This window comes from Barbatula barbatula, assembly GCF_947034865.1.
Source record: "Barbatula barbatula genome assembly, chromosome: 20".
NCBI lineage: Eukaryota > Metazoa > Chordata > Actinopteri > Cypriniformes > Nemacheilidae > Barbatula > Barbatula barbatula.
The window spans coordinates 3,009,551-3,029,940 of NC_136783.1; the positions used below are offsets into that span (position 1 = coordinate 3,009,551).

Genomic DNA, 20,390 nt, shown 5'->3' on the forward strand with positions numbered 1-20,390 from the left:
GTAACACCACTAACAAAACAAGTCATGTCAGGCAGGGGGCAGGGGAGCACCCTGTAAAGGAGGCCGGGCCATCACCGCCAAATGAAGGAAGATTCATTTAATTGTTCATTATTTAAATAATTTATTACTATAAATATGGTATTAATCCTTGAATTGGCCACATCGCATTAGAATTTAAAGAGATAGTTCACCCAAAAAGGAATATTCTGTCATGAATTACTCACTCTTTAGTTGTTCCAAATCTGTATCAATTCATTTGTTTGGTTAAACACAGAGAACACAGTGTTCATCAGAACAAAGAAATGTATACAGATTTTGTTCTTTATGCAAATGATCTGCGATTTTCGGAAGCAACTACCAATGCGAGTAAAGCAGTGAAGCTGGGGTCATCCGTCTCTAACGCCATGTAATGACATGACTGGTGACTCAGCGACACAGTCACCGGTGGTGTGAATGCACAGTTATGCTGTCTTAAATCACAAAGTGACAAGTGAAGGTATATCTCTATTTATCTCTTGCTCTTTAAGCTCCCCACACACGTACAGTTACACTGAAGGTCACTGAAGATTGATGGGTCATCAGTGACCTTGCCCAAAGCACAGTACACCCATAACCCCCTGCTGTCAGCCAGGTGGCCAGGTAACAATTGCCCTTGATATCATGCTCCGTAGTTACAGTCTGGATGACACGACGTAATTCCCTCACGACTAATCGGATTTCACATATTCCTCTGAAGTTCGAGGTCCGACTTGTTTTGGGATGGTACCAAAAACTCATGTACATACACCATGTTTGTTCTCTGGCTTTCCACAGCGTAGACAAACTGAATGAATTGTCATCTCAGCAGTACTTCCACAGAGGCTGTGTAGACATTTTCCTCCCTGCAGATCTATCTGGCAGAGTTACTCCACTCTTAACCTCACTCTTTAGCACCATTATTTTAATCCTCAAGGGAACGGACAGGCAGGTGCCTTTTTATAGACCCGTCGCTTTTTTATAACACTTCGCAGTGTGACTCAGATAATGTCAAATGACTCTCATTTATTAATGTCCTGATATCCAGCTGTACCGCTACATAAAATGAATGCATATACAGCGCACAAAAAATGCAAAATATAGTGATGCTACAACATAGTTCTGTATGCAGTTTATACCTAGTTGGCTCTTAAAGCTAAATGTTAAATACTTCTTCAATTGTAAGTCTGCTAAATTAATAAATAATATATGATCGAATATTATTATAAGCTTACCTAAGACGGCTGGACTTCTAAAGTGTCCTAACAGTATGAAACTTGTCTTAAAATTTGAATAATATTTACAATATGATCAAAATAAAGCATATTTTGTTAAATTTAGAAATTTCCTTGGATGCAAATGTTAAAGTTACACAATAATAATTCAGGCGGTATAATAGTCATCATTTCATTCACCATAACTAAATAAAAATCTTTCAAATATTTAATAATATCATTGAATTAATGTTAGTTTATTAGTCTTTTTCAGTTATATAATGTAAAATGTATATGAATACTAAGAACATGGACCTGTTCAAATGTATAAGGAGTCAGGGAATGAATTAGACAAGTTCGACCCATGCGCAGTATGTCACTGAATGGACTCAGCTGATTCAACATGTTTTCACGCATGCGCTGTTGTACATGTCCCGCCAGAACTATACTTTTGCCTTAACATACATACTAGACGTGTGAAGTGCAGACACCAGGGTTACTGTTCTCTTTGAGGAGCTCATTCTTCTCATGCCCTGAATTAATCACTGCCCTGAATATTAACCAGAACCATACAACGGCTAAATATAGACACCTTATTAATGAAACATTTATACTGATGATTCAGACTGTAGGGTTGACATTCTTATCTTTATTCTTACTCGAACCAACAGTCCTAAAATAAGTGGATCATTTCAAGACAGAACTGCGAGTAAAAGTGGGGAAGTCTTCTTTGTTTTGACTGAAACTGATCCAATGGGTTCGTGAGGATTAGAGGAGATCGCTAATCTAGATCACGACATCCTGGAGCAACACGGTCAGCATGGAAAGCTTCATAACTTGACTCATTCGGACCCTTCAAATGTGGATGTACTGGTCTCACATCAGTATACAGTGAAAGAACAATGTTGGCTGTCCATACCAAAGTCACCACCACAATGTCGTTGCTGGGGTAATACTATGTGGTTTCTAGGGTGCTCGATTTTATTTATTTATTTAAACCAGGAAGGTCCCGTTGAGATAAAATATCTCTTCTACCAGGGAGTCCAGGTTGCCATGTAGTTGATAGATAAATGCTATTGTTTAAAACAACAGGAATTGTTTAAAATGACACGGCGCTCTGGAATACTTCAATCTGATTGTCTAGTCGCACCATTCCAAGGTCTCGTATTCCCCCATTGTGCTTGTCACTCCAGATTGGTAGGATCTACAATAGTGGGAGTTTCAGTTAGAAATCAAATTTACAGTTGATTGACAGTTGAAGGGGAGGAGTTAACGAATGAGCTGCCCAATTTGTCATGTCGACATTTTTAAACGGTTCAATAAAAATTGTGTGGTTCAACATATGTGTGGTTATAGTTAGAGCCATCGGACAGTCACAAATGTTTCTTTCTGCATCCTGCAATTTTTGTTCAGATTAAAAACATTCCTGTAAAAGTGGGAGGGGCTACTGCACGCTATACTGCACGCAATTGTGATGCCTTATTAAACAACGTTATCTAGAGAGACCATCCAAACCGTAAGCTCAGGGTTTCCAGTCAGCTGAGTTTTACCACTATACCGTATCACCATTTATGTAGACGTGTGCTGGTTAGAATATCAAATACAGAAATCATTACAATATGAGCCTGTTCAGAGAATCCATTACGTGTGAGGATTTCAGTGGAAATTACAGCTCATGGCCTGCACAAAGTATTGCTCCACCAACCTGAAAGAACAGAGGATGAGTCAGGATCCACATTGAGTCGAGTACATAACAGAGCTGCCACTGAAGACCCTTCAACGGCTTATTGATGCCCACCACAGTGTGGAAGAAGGGCTCTTAATATGCACCTGTACGGTCAGCGGTGATGAATGTTTGAGAGAACTAACAGTGCAACGAACAGGTCAATGATCAGTCAGTGTGGGCTGTGCAGAAGAAAACCTTTTCTGATTCAGGATTTTTGATCGGTTTTGCAGTAAAAAACATCATAAGGCAACCAAAACTAACCTGATTAAATTGATAGAATATGTATGGGATTAGCAAATCGCATTTTTTTTGTTTTAAACATAAACTTCACTCATTATTGTTCGATTTAAGCTTGAATTGCAATTACATTATACTGTGTTTGGCTTAAGGTGAAAACAGGCTTCTCCTTTGAATTTATCTTAAGAAACCTTATTGTCTTTCACCCCATATTTTACAGGCTCCCTTAAATTTTCTTTATAATTTACAATACTCTTTATTTAAAAGAAATTATAAAGATTTTTTGCAGTCCTCTTCAAGCTCAATGGTAAAACAGCATTCTGCGTCGCACCTTTTTCTGTTTGGTTCATTCAAGTCTGTACAGCTGATGCTCTGTCTAGTTAGGTAACTCCATACATGTCCTCTCCTTCTCCCTGTATCTGTTCTGTTTTCTTCCGAATGAGGGTTTTTGGCTCTGTTTCTTAAGTACGGGCTCAAGAGGAGAGAACAAAGCTGAGGAGGGTTTGCTGCGGAGATGAAAGGGTTCCGTCTCACCAGCAAAACACAAGAGAAAGGCCTAGTCAATGACAGTCAGTGCTGTGACGCATGATCTTATGCAGAATGCAGTTAATATTTAGACCTGCTCTCATTTTATGTGTCTTTTTGGAAAGAAATCTCCTCAAATCCTTGAACCTTTGCGAACTACATACACTTCAACAATGACAAGTGATGCTCTTAGCATCTCAACTAATGGCAAACTAACAGAGGTCATTTAAACGGTTACGAATGCACTGTGTTAGTAAGGTTATAATATAATTTATTATTTTAACACGATTTACAATGCATTCTACACACGTACAAACCAGCCAATACAACTTTTCAGATTGAAAAAGTACTTGCCAGTTTTGTTTGCAATCCAGCAGTCTATAGCCATCATTCTCTTTCGTTTACACTACGATAGCGAATATACATTTCTTGCCGACAAGAGGACATAAATAACATTCAGACTTTGCTTTGCGCACTTCAGAACTGTGAAGTATGCAGTACATTAGACCACTTCAATTCAAAGTTTCTATACCAGTCATGCTTCAGTTAGCTTAGTGAAGTAACTACGTCAACACATTTTGTGTCATCGGTACATTATCGGGACAGTGCCATCAACTCTGAATCCAAGGATAAATGTTCACCAGCTGTCTGTGTACAAACAAAGAGCTTTTAACACATTTCAATCTCTTATTCCACATTAGCCTTCCACGGTGAGAGAGTTTCCACTAATAAATACTTGAATCTGTTTTACTGGCATGGAAAATAACACCAAAGTAAATGACTGTTTCGACAAAGTCAACAGCTCTTACTATTGGTAATTCACGATTACAATCATACACTGTAAACAAATTCTGTAGAAATTATAGTATTACTGGCAGCAGTTTGTTCAAAGAGAAATGAACATTAGTCTTTTTTCATAGAGAAAAAACTATAAATTACAGCCTCATGCAAAGCATTCTGGGAACCACATTTAGAAAAAAACAACTGAAAAAGATTTATGAGGATCTCTGGTTTGCAGAATGCTATGGATAAAGCTGTTATTTGTTAGTTTGTTTCTGTAAAGATAAAGACGTGTTAATGTTAAATGTTCATTTATCTTTGAACAAACTGTTGCCAATAAATGAGATAAATCTAAATCTAAAGTAAGTTATTGGCAACTAGCTGCATAACTGCAGCAAAAAATGACAGTGTCACTGGACATTGCTTCACATACATGTGCATTACAGTAAATAGTTAAACAAATAGCTCAACATACAATGAAATATATAAGCATTCAACAATTAAAGCTGAGAAAGAAACGGACTGCCTTTGTGATGGACACAACGAGTCCTGTGTTTTTAGAAGTTGAAGTAATGATGGCTCATCCCTCGTCTTCTAGACGAATCACAGTCTATTCCTCAATAGAAACAAGGTCAGTGTGAAACAGAGATGCATATCTGTTATATCATGTGAGACATTTAAGGTCTTTACGGGAATAAAGTCATCATGCTGGACATACTGCGTCTCAGAGCATTCATCAGTCACGGGGAAGCCCAGCGCGTCACAGCAGCATCAGCATCAGCACCAACACTCAACACATTATCCATAACGAAACGATAAATGTCGCACAGTTGCGTTTCATATTCCTCCACCGTCCGTCAACATCATCAACGACATATGTGATGCATTTTCTGCATCTTGCTGTCTTGCCGGTCTTTTGCAATACATTTTATTTTTAGTATAACAGAGGCTGTTGCGCGTCTCCATACCGCAGTCTATCCCTAAACCTTGTCTCAAGGAGAAAATCGCACTTATATACAGTATGGCGTTGATTTAACAATGATTTCTCTTCAACGTATAAGAGTGTCACTCACCTGTGCTGTTCGTATAAATGACAAGCGTGTCGGTGAGGATGCTCGGGTCACTTTGAGATCTCCCTCTCTGCACAATGCAATCCTCTAAACCATCCGATGCGGCCATGGAGATGAGAGGACGGAATATAAAACACCGATCTGCCTGTTAAAATATATGAGCGGAGACCGTACGGCAGCGATGGATGTTATTCAGCCGGACAGAGACAGCCGCACTGGAGGAGGACGACCCGGGTGCGTGTGCGCGTGCGTGTGTGAGCGAGCGCGCGAGCGAGCGTGTTGATGGAGAGCCCACACTGATGTACCTCACATGAAAAGGGAAGATTATCTCAAGTATCTGGAGTAATAAAACGTATCGATCGTGGTGGTCTGGTTTGTCTTTTTTTGACATGCACATTACACACATTCAACGTGAACCTCGTGGTTTTCTATTAGGTGTCGATACTGTAACCGGAGCGATTCTACGATTTTTTCCTCTGGTGGGCACATGCGTGGGGCCATTATTAATATACAGGTGCCAATCTTATGTTGTGTACTGTATACTACAAAAGCCACCACTTGGGGGCAATAATGAGCTTTAACTGATAGGGGACATATTTATCATGATATTGATGTTGCCTCCACCTTTGGCCGGTAGCCTATAAGGTTAAGTATTAAGTATGCAGATAAAGATCAGATATACTGGAAAAGATTACTTTATTAACATCAATAGCTAACATGAGATTTAGACCTGCACGGTATACCGGTAACACCGCGATACTAAATTTCCCAATACTGGCCGTTTTGAATGAATCACTGACTCCACCTACTGGCCGTTTCAGGTTCACATTTACAAGCAACCCTAATGTTTCCCTTCATTTAATACTGCATACATTTAATTTGTTATATATGCGGTATATTGATCATATAGAATTCATTCTGCAAAATGTTTACAGTGGTAATATATTACAGGATAATACAATTTACTGTGGTACATCGTGTGTTTTAATGTAGATATTTGTATTTAGGAAAGTTTGGTTTACTTTGGGTAGAATTATGAACATTGCACTGCATTATAAAGGCCTACTACTTGGTATCGTGATACCTCAGCTGGTAATGTAGGATACTGTATGTTACTGTATAGATACATTCTTTCGAATGCTGAAATTAAAATGAACTGAACAAAGGAAATAATGAGGAGCACGTGGATCAAAGTGATAGAGGATAGGGGTCACATAAAAAAAATAAGATACACATTTAAATCATAGTATTTTGAGAGAAAAGTGACAATGACATTAAAGGCAGACAGGTCTAACAAATTCAACACTTACTTTATGAATACATCAAATATGCAGTGGCAAGATGAACGTAAAGTGCAAGTTTGCCTTAAAGGGATTGTTCCATAGTACCATAGTATCGGAAAAATTACAATAGTGGTCTAAAGTGCCCCAAAATACGTTATTCAAAATATCTGGGTGGATGAGATGTTATGATACTTACAGATGAGGTAAACAAGGGAAGCAATTGGAACAACATAAGGACAACAAAAAGCATAAGTGGTCTCGTATAGCCTACCAAAGTATACAGAGCTAAGTTGGAAGGCTGGAATGCATTAGCGAGAGAAGATATGGGGGTTTCGAACCAGTGGTGGTCTTGAAGGCCAAGAGCAGAGTCTTGAATTTGATGCGTGCCACTATAGGGAGCCAATGTAACTTAATGAAGAGAGCAGTGGCGTGTGCTCTCTTCTGTTCACTGAAGACCATTCTTGCTGCTGCATTCTTGACCATCTCTAGAGGTTTGGTTGTGCAAGTTGGAAGTCCAGCCAGTTGCGCATTGGAATAGTCCAGTCTGGACAGAACCAGAGCCTGGACTAGGACTTGCGTTGCACGCTCTGATAGGAAAGGTCTAATTTCCCTAATATTGTAGATGAGGGCTCTACAGGAGAAGTTGTGATGAGTCTTTGTCTCGGCCGGGATTACAAGCAGTTCTGTTTTTGCAAGGTTAGATCCAGTAGGATAAGAATGAATTAGAGGCGCTTCTTTCCAGTCTCAGGGCTTCAATGAGCGAGAGCAGTGCAGACTAAGTGGAATGGCCGCTCTTGAAACCAGACTGGTTGCTATCCAGGAGGTTGTTCTGGGTGAGAAAGGATGAGAGCTGGTTACATACAACACATACACTCACCTAAAGGATTATTAGGAACACCACACTAATAGTGTGTTTGACCCCCTTTTGCCTTCAGAACTGCCTTAATTCTAGATGGGATTGATTCAACAAGGTGCTGAAAGCATTCTTTAGAAATGTTGGCCCATATTGATAGGATAACATCTTGCAGTTGATGGAGATTTGTGGGATTCACATCCAGGGCACGAAGCTCCTGTTCCACCACATCCCAAAGATGTTCTATTGGGTTGAGATCTGGTGACTGTGGGGGCCATTTTAGTACAGTGAACTCATAGTCATGTTCAAGAAACCAATTTGAAATTATTCGAGCTTTGTGACATGGTGCATTATCCTGCTGGAAGTAGCCATCAGAGGATGGGTACATGGGGGTCATAAAGGGATGGACATGGTCAGAAACAATGCTCAGGTAGGCCGTGGCGTTCAAACGATCCCCAATTGGTACTAAGGGGCCTAAAGTGTGCCAAGAAAACATCCCCCACACCATTACACCACCACCAGCCTGTACATTGGTAACAAGGCATGATGGATGCATGTTCTCATTCTGTTTACGCCAAATTCTGACTCTACCATCTGAATGTCTCAACAGAAATCGAGACTCATCAGACCAGGCAACATTTTTCCAGTCTTCAACTGTCCAATTTTGGTGAGCTCGTGCAAATTGTAGGCTCTTTTTCCTATTTGTAGTGGAGATGAGTGGTACCCGGTGGGGTCTTCTGCTGTTGTAGCCCATCCGCCTCAAGGTTTTGCGTGTTGTGGCTTCACAAATGCTTTGCTGCATACCTCGGTTGTAACGAGTGGATATTTCAGTCAAAGTTGCTCTTCTATCAGCTTGAATCAGTCGGCCCATTCTCCTCTGACCTCTAGCATCAACAAGGCATTTTCGCCCACAGGACTGCCGCATACTGGATGTTTTTTCCTTTTCACACCGTTCTTTGTAAACCCTAGAAATGGTGAAATTGTGAAATACTCAGACCGGCCCCTCTGGCACCAACAACCATGCCAAGCTCAAAAGTGCTTAAATCACCTTTCTTTCCCATTCTGACATTCAGTTTGGAGTTCAAGAGATTTTCTTGACCAGGACCACACCCCTAAATGCATTGAAGCAACTGCCATGTTATTGGTTGATTAGATAATTGCATTAATGAGAAAATGAACAGGTCTTCCTAATAATCCTTTAGGTGAGTGTACATACAGCATGATATATCTAATTCACTGTAAAGAAAAATGGTTAATTTAAAATAAAATGCACAGGGAAATGACAAAATTCCAATTGGGTCCAAAATTGCTCAAAGTTAAATCAAAGTACATTTTATGTAAAAAATTTAAATAGAATCTGGATATAACAACACAGTATACAGGTCGAAAGGAGTGTGCCTTTGAGTATTGTAGAGCCTGGTATTGCCAAATGCTATATCATATCATGTCATAAAACGTGCCCCTCACCAGAGTTTTGCAGACCTTGCTTGGGGGTCGCCTAGATCACAGAGAGAGAAGTCGGCTTCAAATAGCCAGATACCTGGTGCTTCTCCAAAGTTTTATGACCATCATCTCTCCAGGGGTTCCAGAGGCCCTTTTGCTAGAAGTAAGCCGTTAAAGAACATATCACACAGTTCCCCTTCTGATGCTAGCCAGAGGAACTTCTGTGACAAAACTACACTAAACTGTCCTTTTTATAAATATAAGTAAATATCTTTGTTGTGTGTTGGCGTTCTTGCCATCTGAAGTTGCCTGTAACCAGTAATGATGCAAGTTTAGGCTTTGTTGTACTCATACGTTGGGATGATTCACAGTTTAACATAATTCACGGCATAGCGTGTTTATTATGTAACTACTCCTCTCTTAATTCCCTATCGTATGATCTGATGCATGCATCGTACTATGTCCATAACAAATTAACCATACTGCCAGAGCTATGCAAATAAGGCGGCATGAGAAAAGGAACTTTCTCTGGCCCACTTATCGCCTTCATGGCATTTGCCCGCAGGCCACCCTGGGGCAGGGCAGGTATGCACCTAAAAACACCATCATCTGGTATCCGAAATAACTTCATCTCATTTTTTGTTGTTTGAGCAACTGCAAATAGTGTACAATGAAAACATGTGTAATTTACGTCAGGAAAAGTTGAAATATGAAGAGATGTGCTAAAGATATTGTCTAAAATATATACAGCATTGTTTTGGATGTCTGGTAAATTCTGTTTTAAAATGTAAATGATAAAAGCTGTCTAATCACGTTGCGACTTATTTACACGTAAGCGGGTTCGATATCTTTGGTTCGCTGTTAAAATGCCAGTGTGAACGCTAAGCGAACAAGGATTTTTTTGGTCCAAACGAAACGTACTACAAGTGAACACGCCCTAAGTTTCTTTCTGTGTTTTGGAACACCCTTTATATCGAATCATCATAGCTTGGATGTTATGAGAGAATTTTCTGCAGATCTGGGAACACAAAGACAAGACACAAAGAGGTAGCACCAATACTTTATAAGTTAACAAGACTAGAGCTTTATTGCCAAGTGTGCTTGCACACATAGAGTAGGCCTATTCTTTGGTGTTGGAAGCTTCTAATACAGACATTCAACACAATGACAATACAAATATAATAAGATTTACAGTAAAAATCTTTTTAAAAATTCTAAAATATGCATATATAAAATAAAAGACTATTGTACAGAAAACGGGGGATAATTACATATAAGAGACATTGTACAGTGTAGTACGTATTAGAATATACATAGTAACAGATTGTATGTACACTTGTGGAAAAGGATCATATTGAAAGTAGAGGTAGTGTTATATAGCTTTTACCTGTCGCCATGACAATATCAGCTGCTTTGCCAAAAATAGCAAAAGCCTTGGCTCGCCAGAAACCATGTCAGTTATCAAGCATTTTCACCCCAAAATGGCGGCCGCGCTGTTTCCCAAAACGCACCAGAGTTTCGCCTGTTGGTATTCTATAGCCTTTGTCCCTACAGAGTTTCTTCTTCTGGATCTCTGAACTCGCAGTGAGCACTGCTAGGGCACGAGAAGTGTGCTCACTTCCGATTGAAATTCGCCCCGTCTCAGGTTGAACGGGGCGGGGTCTTCTCAGACTCAGAGTCACGTGGTCTTTCAATATGGCTGACAGCTGTAAAGAAACACAAACTGAAAAGCCGCAACTTGAGTCTTCGGCTGCTGACCTCAGAAGTGTACTAGTTACAAGTGTCTTAAATTTAGACAAACTCGACACCGACCTATACAGGTAAAGAGTTCCGTTTTCAAAATGTATGTCAATGTGCTCCTGCCCCACGAGTTTTCCATGTGTACTTAGTGGATCATAATGCCTGTAATCCTTAACTAATGTTCATTTTACCATCCAAGGCAACGGTTTTCATCATTCCTTTTAACTAATGTTTAAACAACGCTTACATGGCCCATATATGAAACAGTGGACCTTACTGTACAATGACATTCTTTGTAATACCACTCTTTGACGTATGCATTCTTTTTGGATAAAGAGGGACCCATCACTGGATTCCTCGCACCAGACGTCTTTTCGGAGGCCAGATTGTTGGACAGGCTCTGGTGGCTGCAGCCAAATCTGTCAGTGAAAATGTCTATGCTCATTCACTGCACTGTTACTTTGTTAGGGCAGGTAAGAGCAGTCCAACAATCACTTAAAACCATATACAGTGTGTATATGCGTGTAAATGTTGCTTCTTGACTTTGTTCCAGGAGACCCGTCGGTGCCTGTGCTGTATCAAGTGGAGAGGACTCGCGATGGCCGAAGTTTCTGCGTGCGATCCGTTAAAGCCATTCAGCACGGTCAGCCCATACTGATCTGTCAGGCGTCCTTTCACATGATCCAGCCCAGTCCACTTGAGCATCAGTTCATCATGCCCACCGTCCCCCCGCCCGATTCACTACTTACTATAGAGGAACTTATTCAGCGTTACCTCAGGTGTCGTCGCAGCACAGATGTGTTCACTATACAATGACTGAATGATTGTTTCTATCGTGCGTTAATAACGCCGTTGTTTTTTGTTTTACAGTGACCCAAATCTGGCAGACAATGCACGACAGGGACTAAATAAAATACTGGCTGACGAAGTTCCTATTGAGATCAAACCCATCAATCCACCTGATTTTTACAGACGCACTGCCATGGAACCAAAGAAACTGTTTTGGGTACGAGCGAGAGGACATATTGGTAAAAACAATTAATTTATTGAAAAAATACTTTATGATCAGTCGCTGCCATTCAGCACCAAATATGTTCGTGTAACAACCCGACTTTGTAGATTTGTCTTGTTATTTGACTTTTTATCGTCTTGTATTTTAGGAAAGGGTGACATGAAACTGCACTGTTGTGTAGCGGCGTATGTTTCCGACTATTTTTTGCTGGGCACAGCGTTGTTACCTTACCCAAAGTACAGGGCTCAGTTTTCAGCCTCTCTGGATCATGCCATGTGGTTTCACAGCACGTTCAGAGCAGATGAATGGATGCTGTATGAATGTGAGAGCCCCTGGGCAGGTCAGCACCTGTTTTTCTTCTATTCCTGCATACGTTCTGATCCATCTATTTAGTTCTCATAATCTTTCTTGTTTTATTCCACATCAGGAGGCAGCAGAGGTTTCGTTCAGGGCCGCATGTGGAGACAGGATGGTGTGCTTGCAGTTTCCTGCGCTCAGGAAGGTGTTATGAGAGTCAAGGCCATGTCTCAAAGTAAATTATAAAGGACCTAACATATATTCATTTTAAATAATACTGCAGTGACTAACTGAGATGTCTGGTAACCGTTTTGTAATTCATGTTTTTGCTTGTCATGTTAAAATGCACAATGTCATTGTATAAGTTGTTTGAAAATGAACTAATACTGGCAATGACCTCCCAGAGGTCATGATGTCTGCTGTATTGCACATTGGCTTGCAGTGTCATATGATTATGACAAAAACAGCACTTATGTACTTGTTTGTCACTTGCACTAACAGGTAAAAGTGTAATGACTTTTATTTGAAGACTGTGATTTAGTGTTTTAAATTAAGAATGCCTTGCTCTTTTTTTATGAAACAAAAGTGCAATTGTAAGTTTGTAAGGACTCATGTAAAGTAATATTCTGAACCAATCTTTTTTAAGTCTTAATAATTTTTTTTTTTAAGTTGTTAATAAATATTTACCAACAGTTGTGTTGTGTTGTGTGTGACTCATTTGGTCAGCATCTGAACATGCATGTTACACATAACTTATGAAGTGCAGGTGGCATGAATACAGTACTTGACATTTTTATTAAAACATTAAATTAACCCAGAATTACTAGTAGCTAGTTTTAAACATGCTTTCATTTTGCGCACACACTCCTTTTACCTTAATTTCTCACATTTTACAAAATTACAACATTCTTTGAAATTGTGACATCCTAGATGAAACGCTTACAAGCATTTAGACACTTCTCTCATTCAATTTCCTCAAGTTTACAAGACGTATATTTTATAAACTAATAAGAAATATAAGAAATGTGTTCGTTCTGTTTAATTTATGTAGCACTTCGTGTGTCTGTGCGTGCGCGCGAAATCTGTAACCCCACTGACAGGACTTTGGAAGTCTTTAGCACGCCGGAAGTGACGTCGGCGACGTAGCTGTTATAATCGCGCCGTGGCCATTCGGAGACCGACAGCGTTTGAAGCTGCGAGAGTCCGCACGTTTACAGTTAACGTTACCCACTAAAAACGAAACATGCCGCGCGTGTACGTGGGCAGACTGAGTTATCACGTGAGGGAGAAGGACATCCAGAGGTTTTTCAGCGGCTACGGGAAGCTTTTAGAGATCGATCTGAAGAACGGGTGAGTTTGTAGGGTTAGCGCGCTGTGCCACCGCGGCCTCGAGAACAACGCGCACAAGCTGTTTAAATTTGCGCGTGATGGAATTGTAACTCTTTCATTGCATGCGCATTGCTGTGGTGCTTTCATCGTGTTAATCTCCGATTCTCTGTCTGCTGGTGTGACAAGTTTAAGATGAAATGTGTCGTACATGCAGCGGTGCTTGCCGCGTGCTCAAAATGGCGGAGGGGTTTTGTGTTCAGCGCATTTAACTGTTAAATATGACAAAGAGACCGTTTAAGTTCACGTCTAAACCGATAATCAATACGAATGACCGTTTCTATTTGCACACCTGTATCGTTTATTTCACTTAATTGCTTTATTGACGCTTGCCAATTAATAGCGTTTTGTGTAAGTTAGCGCATCGTTTCTTACACTTCCTTGCACGTGTAGTGTTTTCGAGTCCGACAGAGTTCACACAAAGCAATGCATTTCACGTGCTTTCTAATGTCTGCGTGTATTTATTGCAGGATAAGTGCGGGTCGTTTCTCAGCGTTGCCAATAGGGGCGCTAAAGTGCACAAAAGATGCTTTTCATTTCCAGCCATTCGTTTCTTTCAAAATACACATTTATGTCAACAGCAAAGTTTCTTTTCCTTCTGTTTTTCTCAGTGGTTTCCTTGTACCGTGTGCTATTTATCACTCACGCATACAATGTACCATTTGTTTCCTCAGGTACGGCTTTGTGGAGTTCGAAGACACCCGTGATGCAGACGATGCCGTCTACGAGTTGAACGGTAAAGAGCTGTGCGGGGAGCGTGTGATCGTGGAACACGCGAGAGGACCCCGGCGAGATCGGGACAGAGACGGATATGGTGGGGGAGGTTATGGGGGAGGCGGCCGCAGTAAGTACACTCATCACTCTCTCGGGCACTTTCTTTTTACAGGTGGAGATGATGGTGCTTTATAATAACTCTTATTTGCAGTGGACAGACCGAGGTGCACAGGCATCCAGTGACTAACACGTCTTCTCTTGTTAAAAGCTGCAGCGCCTGAGGTATCGAAGGACGTGGTTTTGATGTAATACAGGTGGTCCTTGACTGTCTGACCCGTTAAACGGGGATTCCTCTTAAAAGACGCCTTTGCTTTGTAGTTTTGGCCCATTAAAAATAGGCTCATGACAATGTGCAATATGTTTGTAATCTTCAATGGTTAGGGAGACTTGACCTATAGATGTTTACATGTCAGATGGTGGGCTGTTTTTTTCTGTCTTTTTTTGGGCCAGACTGCATCTATTCTAGCCGTTAGATTTAGTGATCCTGAAGCCTCAACTGGCATGTAAACAGTATGACGTGTGACCATGAGACTTGTGTTTACATTTGAATTCAACATTAACAAAAGTCCTTGATGTTTCAATTTAAAAGAGTCCGGTGCGGGCTGAGTCCGAGTCCATTGAGGCTAAGATGACTGCCTGTCCCGTTTGGCCTTGGCTTTCACCTTACAATGTGTGTGTGACCTTTGCCCTTTGACCCTTGGCTGACCTAACCGGAAGCCATGATGACAGCTGCCTTTTGCCAATAGACCAGGGTGATGGTGAGGAAACCCATTGGTTTTTATGTTGAACGAAATATTGGACAGGTTAAACGAATTCATGTAGCTGCCCGCTAGTTTCCTTTTCTTTTTCTTTATTAAAAAGAGCAATGGGCTTCCCTTGCTATGTGTGTGTGCTGTCGCTGTTCTGTCAGTAGACAGGTAACGTGTCAGCAGCATCTACTGTAAGTGATCCTGGTTATGTTTTTTTTGTAACTTTCCTTCTGTTTGTTTTGGAAAGGGCACTGTTCGCCATCTTTAAAATTCCTGCCTCCTGTGTCTCTGGAGCAGTATTCCAGTTCACAGCATTGCTGTTCTTGTGCCGTCGAGTGAAGACCAGCAATGCGACCTTTGACCCCTTTCAGAGGGACTGATTAAACAAATTGGTGGCGATTTGCCAAGAATTGGTTTTATAAAGCCAAGCTAACTGTTCCTATTATAACTATGTGGTGCTGAGGTCTTTTCTTTGGGGGTGGGGTTAAGGATAGGGTCAATGGGATAGGATGGGAAGGAAAAAACTAAAATAAATTATTTTCTGACTTGTTTGATGTCTGAAGAGGTCTGTGCGCTCTTTGCAATGCCTCTTATATTTTGTACTGATGTTTTTTTGTCTCTTGGCTTTTGTCTGAAGGCAGTAGTGGTTACAACAACAGCAGCAGTAGCAGCAGCAGCAGCAGGAACCGTGGAACTGGAAGAGACAAATACGGACCTCCGGTCCGCACAGAGTATCGTCTCGTCGTGGAGAACCTGTCCAGTCGCTGTAGCTGGCAGGACCTCAAGGTAACACATTTCCCTTTCGAAAACTACTCTGGGCTTTAAAATACATAATCACATCAAAGTGTGTTGTTGTGCAAACATTTAGTGTATGCAGTCATATTGGCTCGGTTTCCTTGAGTTTCACTTGTACTTAATGGGAGTTTTATACACTTAAGACATCAGGTGAAAGATTGCTTCCCTTTTTTCCAAAGGACTTTATGCGTCAGGCTGGAGAGGTGACCTATGCTGATGCCCACAAAGAACGGACGAATGAAGGAGTCATTGAGTTTCGCTCTTACTCTGATATGAAGAGAGCCTTGGATAAATTGGATGGCACCGATATCAACGGGAGGAAGATTCGTCTTGTAGAGGACAAGCCTAGACGTCGTCGTTCTTACTCTGGGAGCAGGTCAAGGTGAGCCACTGGGTTGAGCACATTTATTTGTGGTAATCTTGTTTCTGAGATCTGGAAGTTCTCTAACGGCCTTTTCGAAACGCAGGTCTCGTAGCAGACGTCGCTCACGCAGCAGGAGCCGCAGGAGTTCACAAAGCCGCTCAAGGTCCAGATCACGGTGAGTTGCCTTTTTATTTTTTCTTTGGCTCAAATATGAGTTTGTATGCCGTATCTAACGGTGTTCATCTGTTTCAGGTCAAGGTCCCGAAGCAAGAACCGCTCTCGCTCCAGATCCGGCCGCAAGTCTCGTTCTCGATCAAGGAGAAAGTCCCACTCCAAGTCCCCTGAGAAATCCCGCTCCAGAAAGTCCAAGTCCCGCAGCCGTTCTGCTAGCCACAAGTCCCGCTCTCGTTCTGATGCTCGCAAGTCTCGATCCAAGTCTCGATCCAAGAGTCGATCAAAGTCCCGTTCCAAGTCTCGATCCAAGAGTCGATCAAAGTCCCGTTCCAAGTCTCGATCCAAGAGTCGATCAAAGTCCCGCTCCAAGTCTCGATCTAAGAGCCGCTCCAAAGCAAAGTCTGAGAGAGATTCCAGAAGCCGATCCAAGGAGAAGTCTCGAAGCCGCTCCGTCTCTCCGATGGAGAATGGAAATGGAGAGCGAGCAAAGTCGGCTTCACGTTCGCCGTCTCCTAAAGCGGATCGTCGTCAGTCAGAATCACCCGGCAAGCGTTCCCCATCTAGGTCCCCTTCTCGATCAAAGTCACGTTCCAGGTCTGCCTCGCAAGACTAGCTTGTCGCAGATTAGTTTCCAGGAAATGGTTTGTAATTCACAGCTCAGTGTTAAATTGGTCATTCACGGCGTGTGAGCATTCAGCAAATGCTAAAGGATGCACCCCAATGTAATATTGATTATCATGCTCTTTCGCATTGTATCATTGCATGAAAACGATTACGAACCAGACCCCCCACACCTCCCTGTGAGTCTGTAAAGACCCATTGCTTGTTGCTGTAGTGTGTGGTTTGAGGAGGATATGACATTACTAGACTTGATTGGATAAGTGTCAACTTTAGCAGCTGTCTGTGATGTGTTCACATGTTTAAGATGCGATTGAGTGGTTGGCTACCAATGCTTCCTCACTGTATAGTCATTTTTTCTTTACCCGAGAGCTTTCTGTTAGTGCTTCTGCTTAATCTTGAATGGTCTTAGTGATGTTACTTGAGGTTTTATAAAGTGTAACACATTACTGCACTTTCAGCCTAATTTCTTCGTCCAGGATTGATCTCATTTTTAAATGAGTTTTTGAATATTTTCCACTGTTTTAGTTGAATAAACATTTAATTGGTTTTCAATCTTGCTGCCTTTGTCTTTTTTGCAAAATATTTAATCAAATCTTGAACTGTTGATTGACAAACTCGACAGTTCCTGAATTCACTTGTCGTCATAAAGTACTTTTAAGTGTCGTAGTATTTGCATTAATGTATATCTTTCAACCAAACAATTCTGTCAGTAACTGAAAGTTAATAGCACTTAACTTGGAACTGGAAATACTCTGCCAAGTTTCTATACTGCTACTTCAACACATGAATCATTCAGGTTGTTTAATCATTTATTTGTTTACATGAAGTGAACTCGACAACCACATTGACTTAATCAAAAATAAGCCTTTCTCCAATTATAAATATTTGGAAAGAAAAGTATTTTCACAGAAATCCAGCAACTCTAGTTTCCAGACAGCTTTCTAGTCCCAGACTAAATTGAATGTGACATCAAAATTTCTTCAAATATATCAGTGCCATTGTTTTGTCTCGAGATGCAGACCAGTAATGTATTTTTTTAAAGCTGCAAATATCTTAATTTAACTAGATTATAATCCTGGCTGCTGTGTTTTTTACCTTCGATCTTAAATTGCAAAATGTTAATAATTTATTAAAATTTCAAAACTGAAGATGCTACATTACAGTTAATAAATTACAAAGACAAAAATTTCATGCAATCAATTCAAGCCCAAAAAATCTTACTAGGCTTTACAAGTCAGTGTTGAGTTAATTTTATGAGCTATTGTCATATGAAACTGTTGAAAGGTTAAGTAGATTGTATTTGAAAATTGAAGGCATTAAAGAATTTCACAGTTTGCTCTTTACGATATGATGAAGCTGGTTGGCTCGCTCTCCATTTCCTTTCTCCTTTAGACTTTTCCTGCACTTCTCGTTGGATCGGCTTCTGGAAATAATATATAATAAAATATAAAGTAAAATCAAATTGAAGCCCATAATGTGAAATTAAATGAGGCTGAACATAACAGCTGTGTTCAAAAGTTGTAAAGTGCTGCTTCTGGACGATGCATTCCAAACAGGAAGACATCAACGCACGTTCTAAATTCAATCTTGGCGGTTAATCTTGTTTCAAGTCTTAAAGCCTGAGCCTAAAGGGGTTGTTGAATGAAACGGTTCTAACGTATGCATATGTTGCTTGTTAACCGGCAGGTTAGAAGGACCTTCGCTTTGAAGGACTCTTGAAATAATTTTCTTTAAAAGAACGAGCACCATTTAACACCAGTGGACAGTGTACCAGTGTACAAACATGAAAAAAAAATCAGATGAGTTATTTTTTAACTAAATGAATGTTTTATTAACACAAATGATTTATTTCTAAAACTTTATATTATTAAGGAAAAAAGCGCTGTTTTAAATGCTCAAATATTCATCCACTTTATGCTGATATCAACTAACATTATAAGATTCACAATTGAACTACAGTCAATGTGAATAAGTGATCCGCATAACTTCAGATATGCAGAATATAATTCATAGTTTAACCCTTCTGTTATTTGCTAATTTTAGTCAAATAAATTATTTAGGGTAATATTGACCCCATACAAATATTTTCATGTATTTTTGTTATTTTCATATATTTCTTGCTGACTGTTTTCAAAACTTAAGGTTAAAAAATACAATCTTTCATTTAAAAGCAAGTAAAGTCGAATCTGTCTGGTCATCAACAGTCACATTGTTGCTCACAAATCCAGTTTTATGGAATTTGATGTTTTTCGTGATCATATAAAAGCTTGGTGCAGTGTTTCCTTGCAGCATGTTTTCTTTGGGGTTTATTTGTAGTTGAATGGAGGAAATGTTTTTCAGAGTATGCCGCTCGGATCTCGCCATTTACTGCAGCAGCTGGCCATCCTCCCCGCCCGTCAACAGGGATTGACCATTCACATCACTGTAGCTCAGTGACAGCCTTTCAGACCCCGCCCACTTCGTTCAATGAGGTGGAGCTCTCCACAATTTCACTCTCCACCTTAAATGTGCACTACTTAGGTTATGTTTTAATGATGCTGGTTTCTCCTGTTATAAACAAGACTATGATAGAGAAGCCTGAAGACCGTTTCCTCAATAGTGTCAGTCATTGTCTCTTATTTTACAGGCACCTGAAAGAAAAAGACAAACAGTGTTATCCAAAGTCACATTATGTGAACATTTTTATAACTTATTCATGTCTTTCAAGACTGTAACTTTTAACGTTGAACACACATTTTCATACCACAAGTGCACCATGCACACAAGGTTTCAAGTCAAGAAATATCTGACTATGTACGTACAAGAAGGAAATTTCAGTGTGTCACAAAGACCATTTTTGCTATTGAAACAACACAGGTCCAGAAGCACTTTCTGTTTTAATATTTTAACATTACTTTTGAACAAATCCATCAAAATATCGTCGAAATATAAATCAAACATCTTTAAGACTTTGTTTTAGACAAACATCAGCTTCACATTATTAGAAGTGTTTCTAGACCATCAGTGTTTATGTCTTGCCAAAAGACAAATACAGTATATGACTTAGGCTTATACGTATTTTTTATTTCTATTTTTATGACAGCCACTGATAACCAAATTCATTGTCTGAGAAGAACAAGATGAACAAGGCAGGCAGCACAAAAAAGCGAATGATAAACAAGTGTACATAAAAACCTACCTACAAACCTACTCCATGCAGATGGAGAAATGTTATGGATAAACAGTTAAGAAATGTAAATGTGATTCTGCATCCAAGTCCGAAAAACTCCCCCGTCCGTATTTTATTTATTAAACAATATAGACAGAGTCAAAGGCCTACAGTCAAAACTACA

The 20,390-nt window shown here is 40.2% G+C and overlaps 3 protein-coding genes and 1 long non-coding RNA gene across 4 annotated transcripts in view; 2 read left to right on the top strand and 2 right to left on the bottom strand.

The window, feature by feature from the left end:
• phactr3b (phosphatase and actin regulator 3b) overlaps window positions 1–5,823 on the bottom strand; it is a 46,379-nt gene extending 40,556 nt beyond the window's left edge. Inside the window, exon 1 of the mRNA XM_079483209.1 lies at window positions 5,571–5,823. Coding sequence (XP_079339335.1) covers window positions 5,571–5,676 — 106 coding nt within the window. The 5' untranslated portion in view covers window positions 5,677–5,823. The remainder of the gene's footprint in view (window positions 1–5,570) is intronic.
• Window positions 5,824–6,247: 424 nt separating this feature from the next.
• On the bottom strand, window positions 6,248–10,789 carry LOC306909480. Its single transcript, XR_013788082.1, has 4 exons — window positions 10,534–10,789; window positions 9,171–9,303; window positions 8,752–8,815; window positions 6,248–8,668 (listed from the first exon to the last, which is right to left on the bottom strand). It is a non-coding gene; the product is annotated as an uncharacterized lncRNA (long non-coding RNA).
• A 17-nt stretch (window positions 10,790–10,806) lies between these two features.
• On the top strand, window positions 10,807–13,011 carry acot8 (acyl-CoA thioesterase 8). Its single transcript, XM_079483211.1, has 6 exons — window positions 10,807–10,966; window positions 11,223–11,359; window positions 11,440–11,665; window positions 11,757–11,914; window positions 12,047–12,238; window positions 12,326–13,011. The coding sequence occupies exons 1-6, from the start codon at window positions 10,842–10,844 to the stop codon at window positions 12,439–12,441; spliced, it is 954 nt and encodes a 317-aa protein (XP_079339337.1). The 5' UTR covers window positions 10,807–10,841; the 3' UTR covers window positions 12,442–13,011.
• Window positions 13,012–13,266: 255 nt separating this feature from the next.
• Window positions 13,267–17,610, top strand: srsf6b (serine and arginine rich splicing factor 6b). Its single transcript, XM_079483097.1, has 6 exons — window positions 13,267–13,545; window positions 14,256–14,425; window positions 15,742–15,890; window positions 16,079–16,281; window positions 16,367–16,438; window positions 16,516–17,610. The coding sequence occupies exons 1-6, from the start codon at window positions 13,439–13,441 to the stop codon at window positions 17,048–17,050; spliced, it is 1,236 nt and encodes a 411-aa protein (XP_079339223.1). The 5' UTR covers window positions 13,267–13,438; the 3' UTR covers window positions 17,051–17,610.
• Window positions 17,611–20,390: the final 2,780 nt, after the last annotated feature.

Bases quoted from the DNA above. Each gene is read 5' to 3' on its own strand.
- acot8 (XM_079483211.1), top strand. From the start codon at position 10,842: ATGGCTGACAGCTGTAAAGAAACACAAACTGAAAAGCCGCAACTTGAG. The intron at 10,967-11,222 runs GTAAAGAGTTCC...TTTTGGATAAAG, and splicing joins CTCGACACCGACCTATACAG to AGGGACCCATCACTGGATTC. The intron at 12,239-12,325 runs GTCAGCACCTGT...ATTCCACATCAG, and splicing joins ATGTGAGAGCCCCTGGGCAG to GAGGCAGCAGAGGTTTCGTT.
- srsf6b (XM_079483097.1), top strand. From the start codon at position 13,439: ATGCCGCGCGTGTACGTGGGCAGACTGAGTTATCACGTGAGGGAGAAG. The intron at 13,546-14,255 runs GTGAGTTTGTAG...TTGTTTCCTCAG, and splicing joins GAGATCGATCTGAAGAACGG to GTACGGCTTTGTGGAGTTCG. The intron at 15,891-16,078 runs GTAACACATTTC...TTTTTTCCAAAG, and splicing joins GTAGCTGGCAGGACCTCAAG to GACTTTATGCGTCAGGCTGG.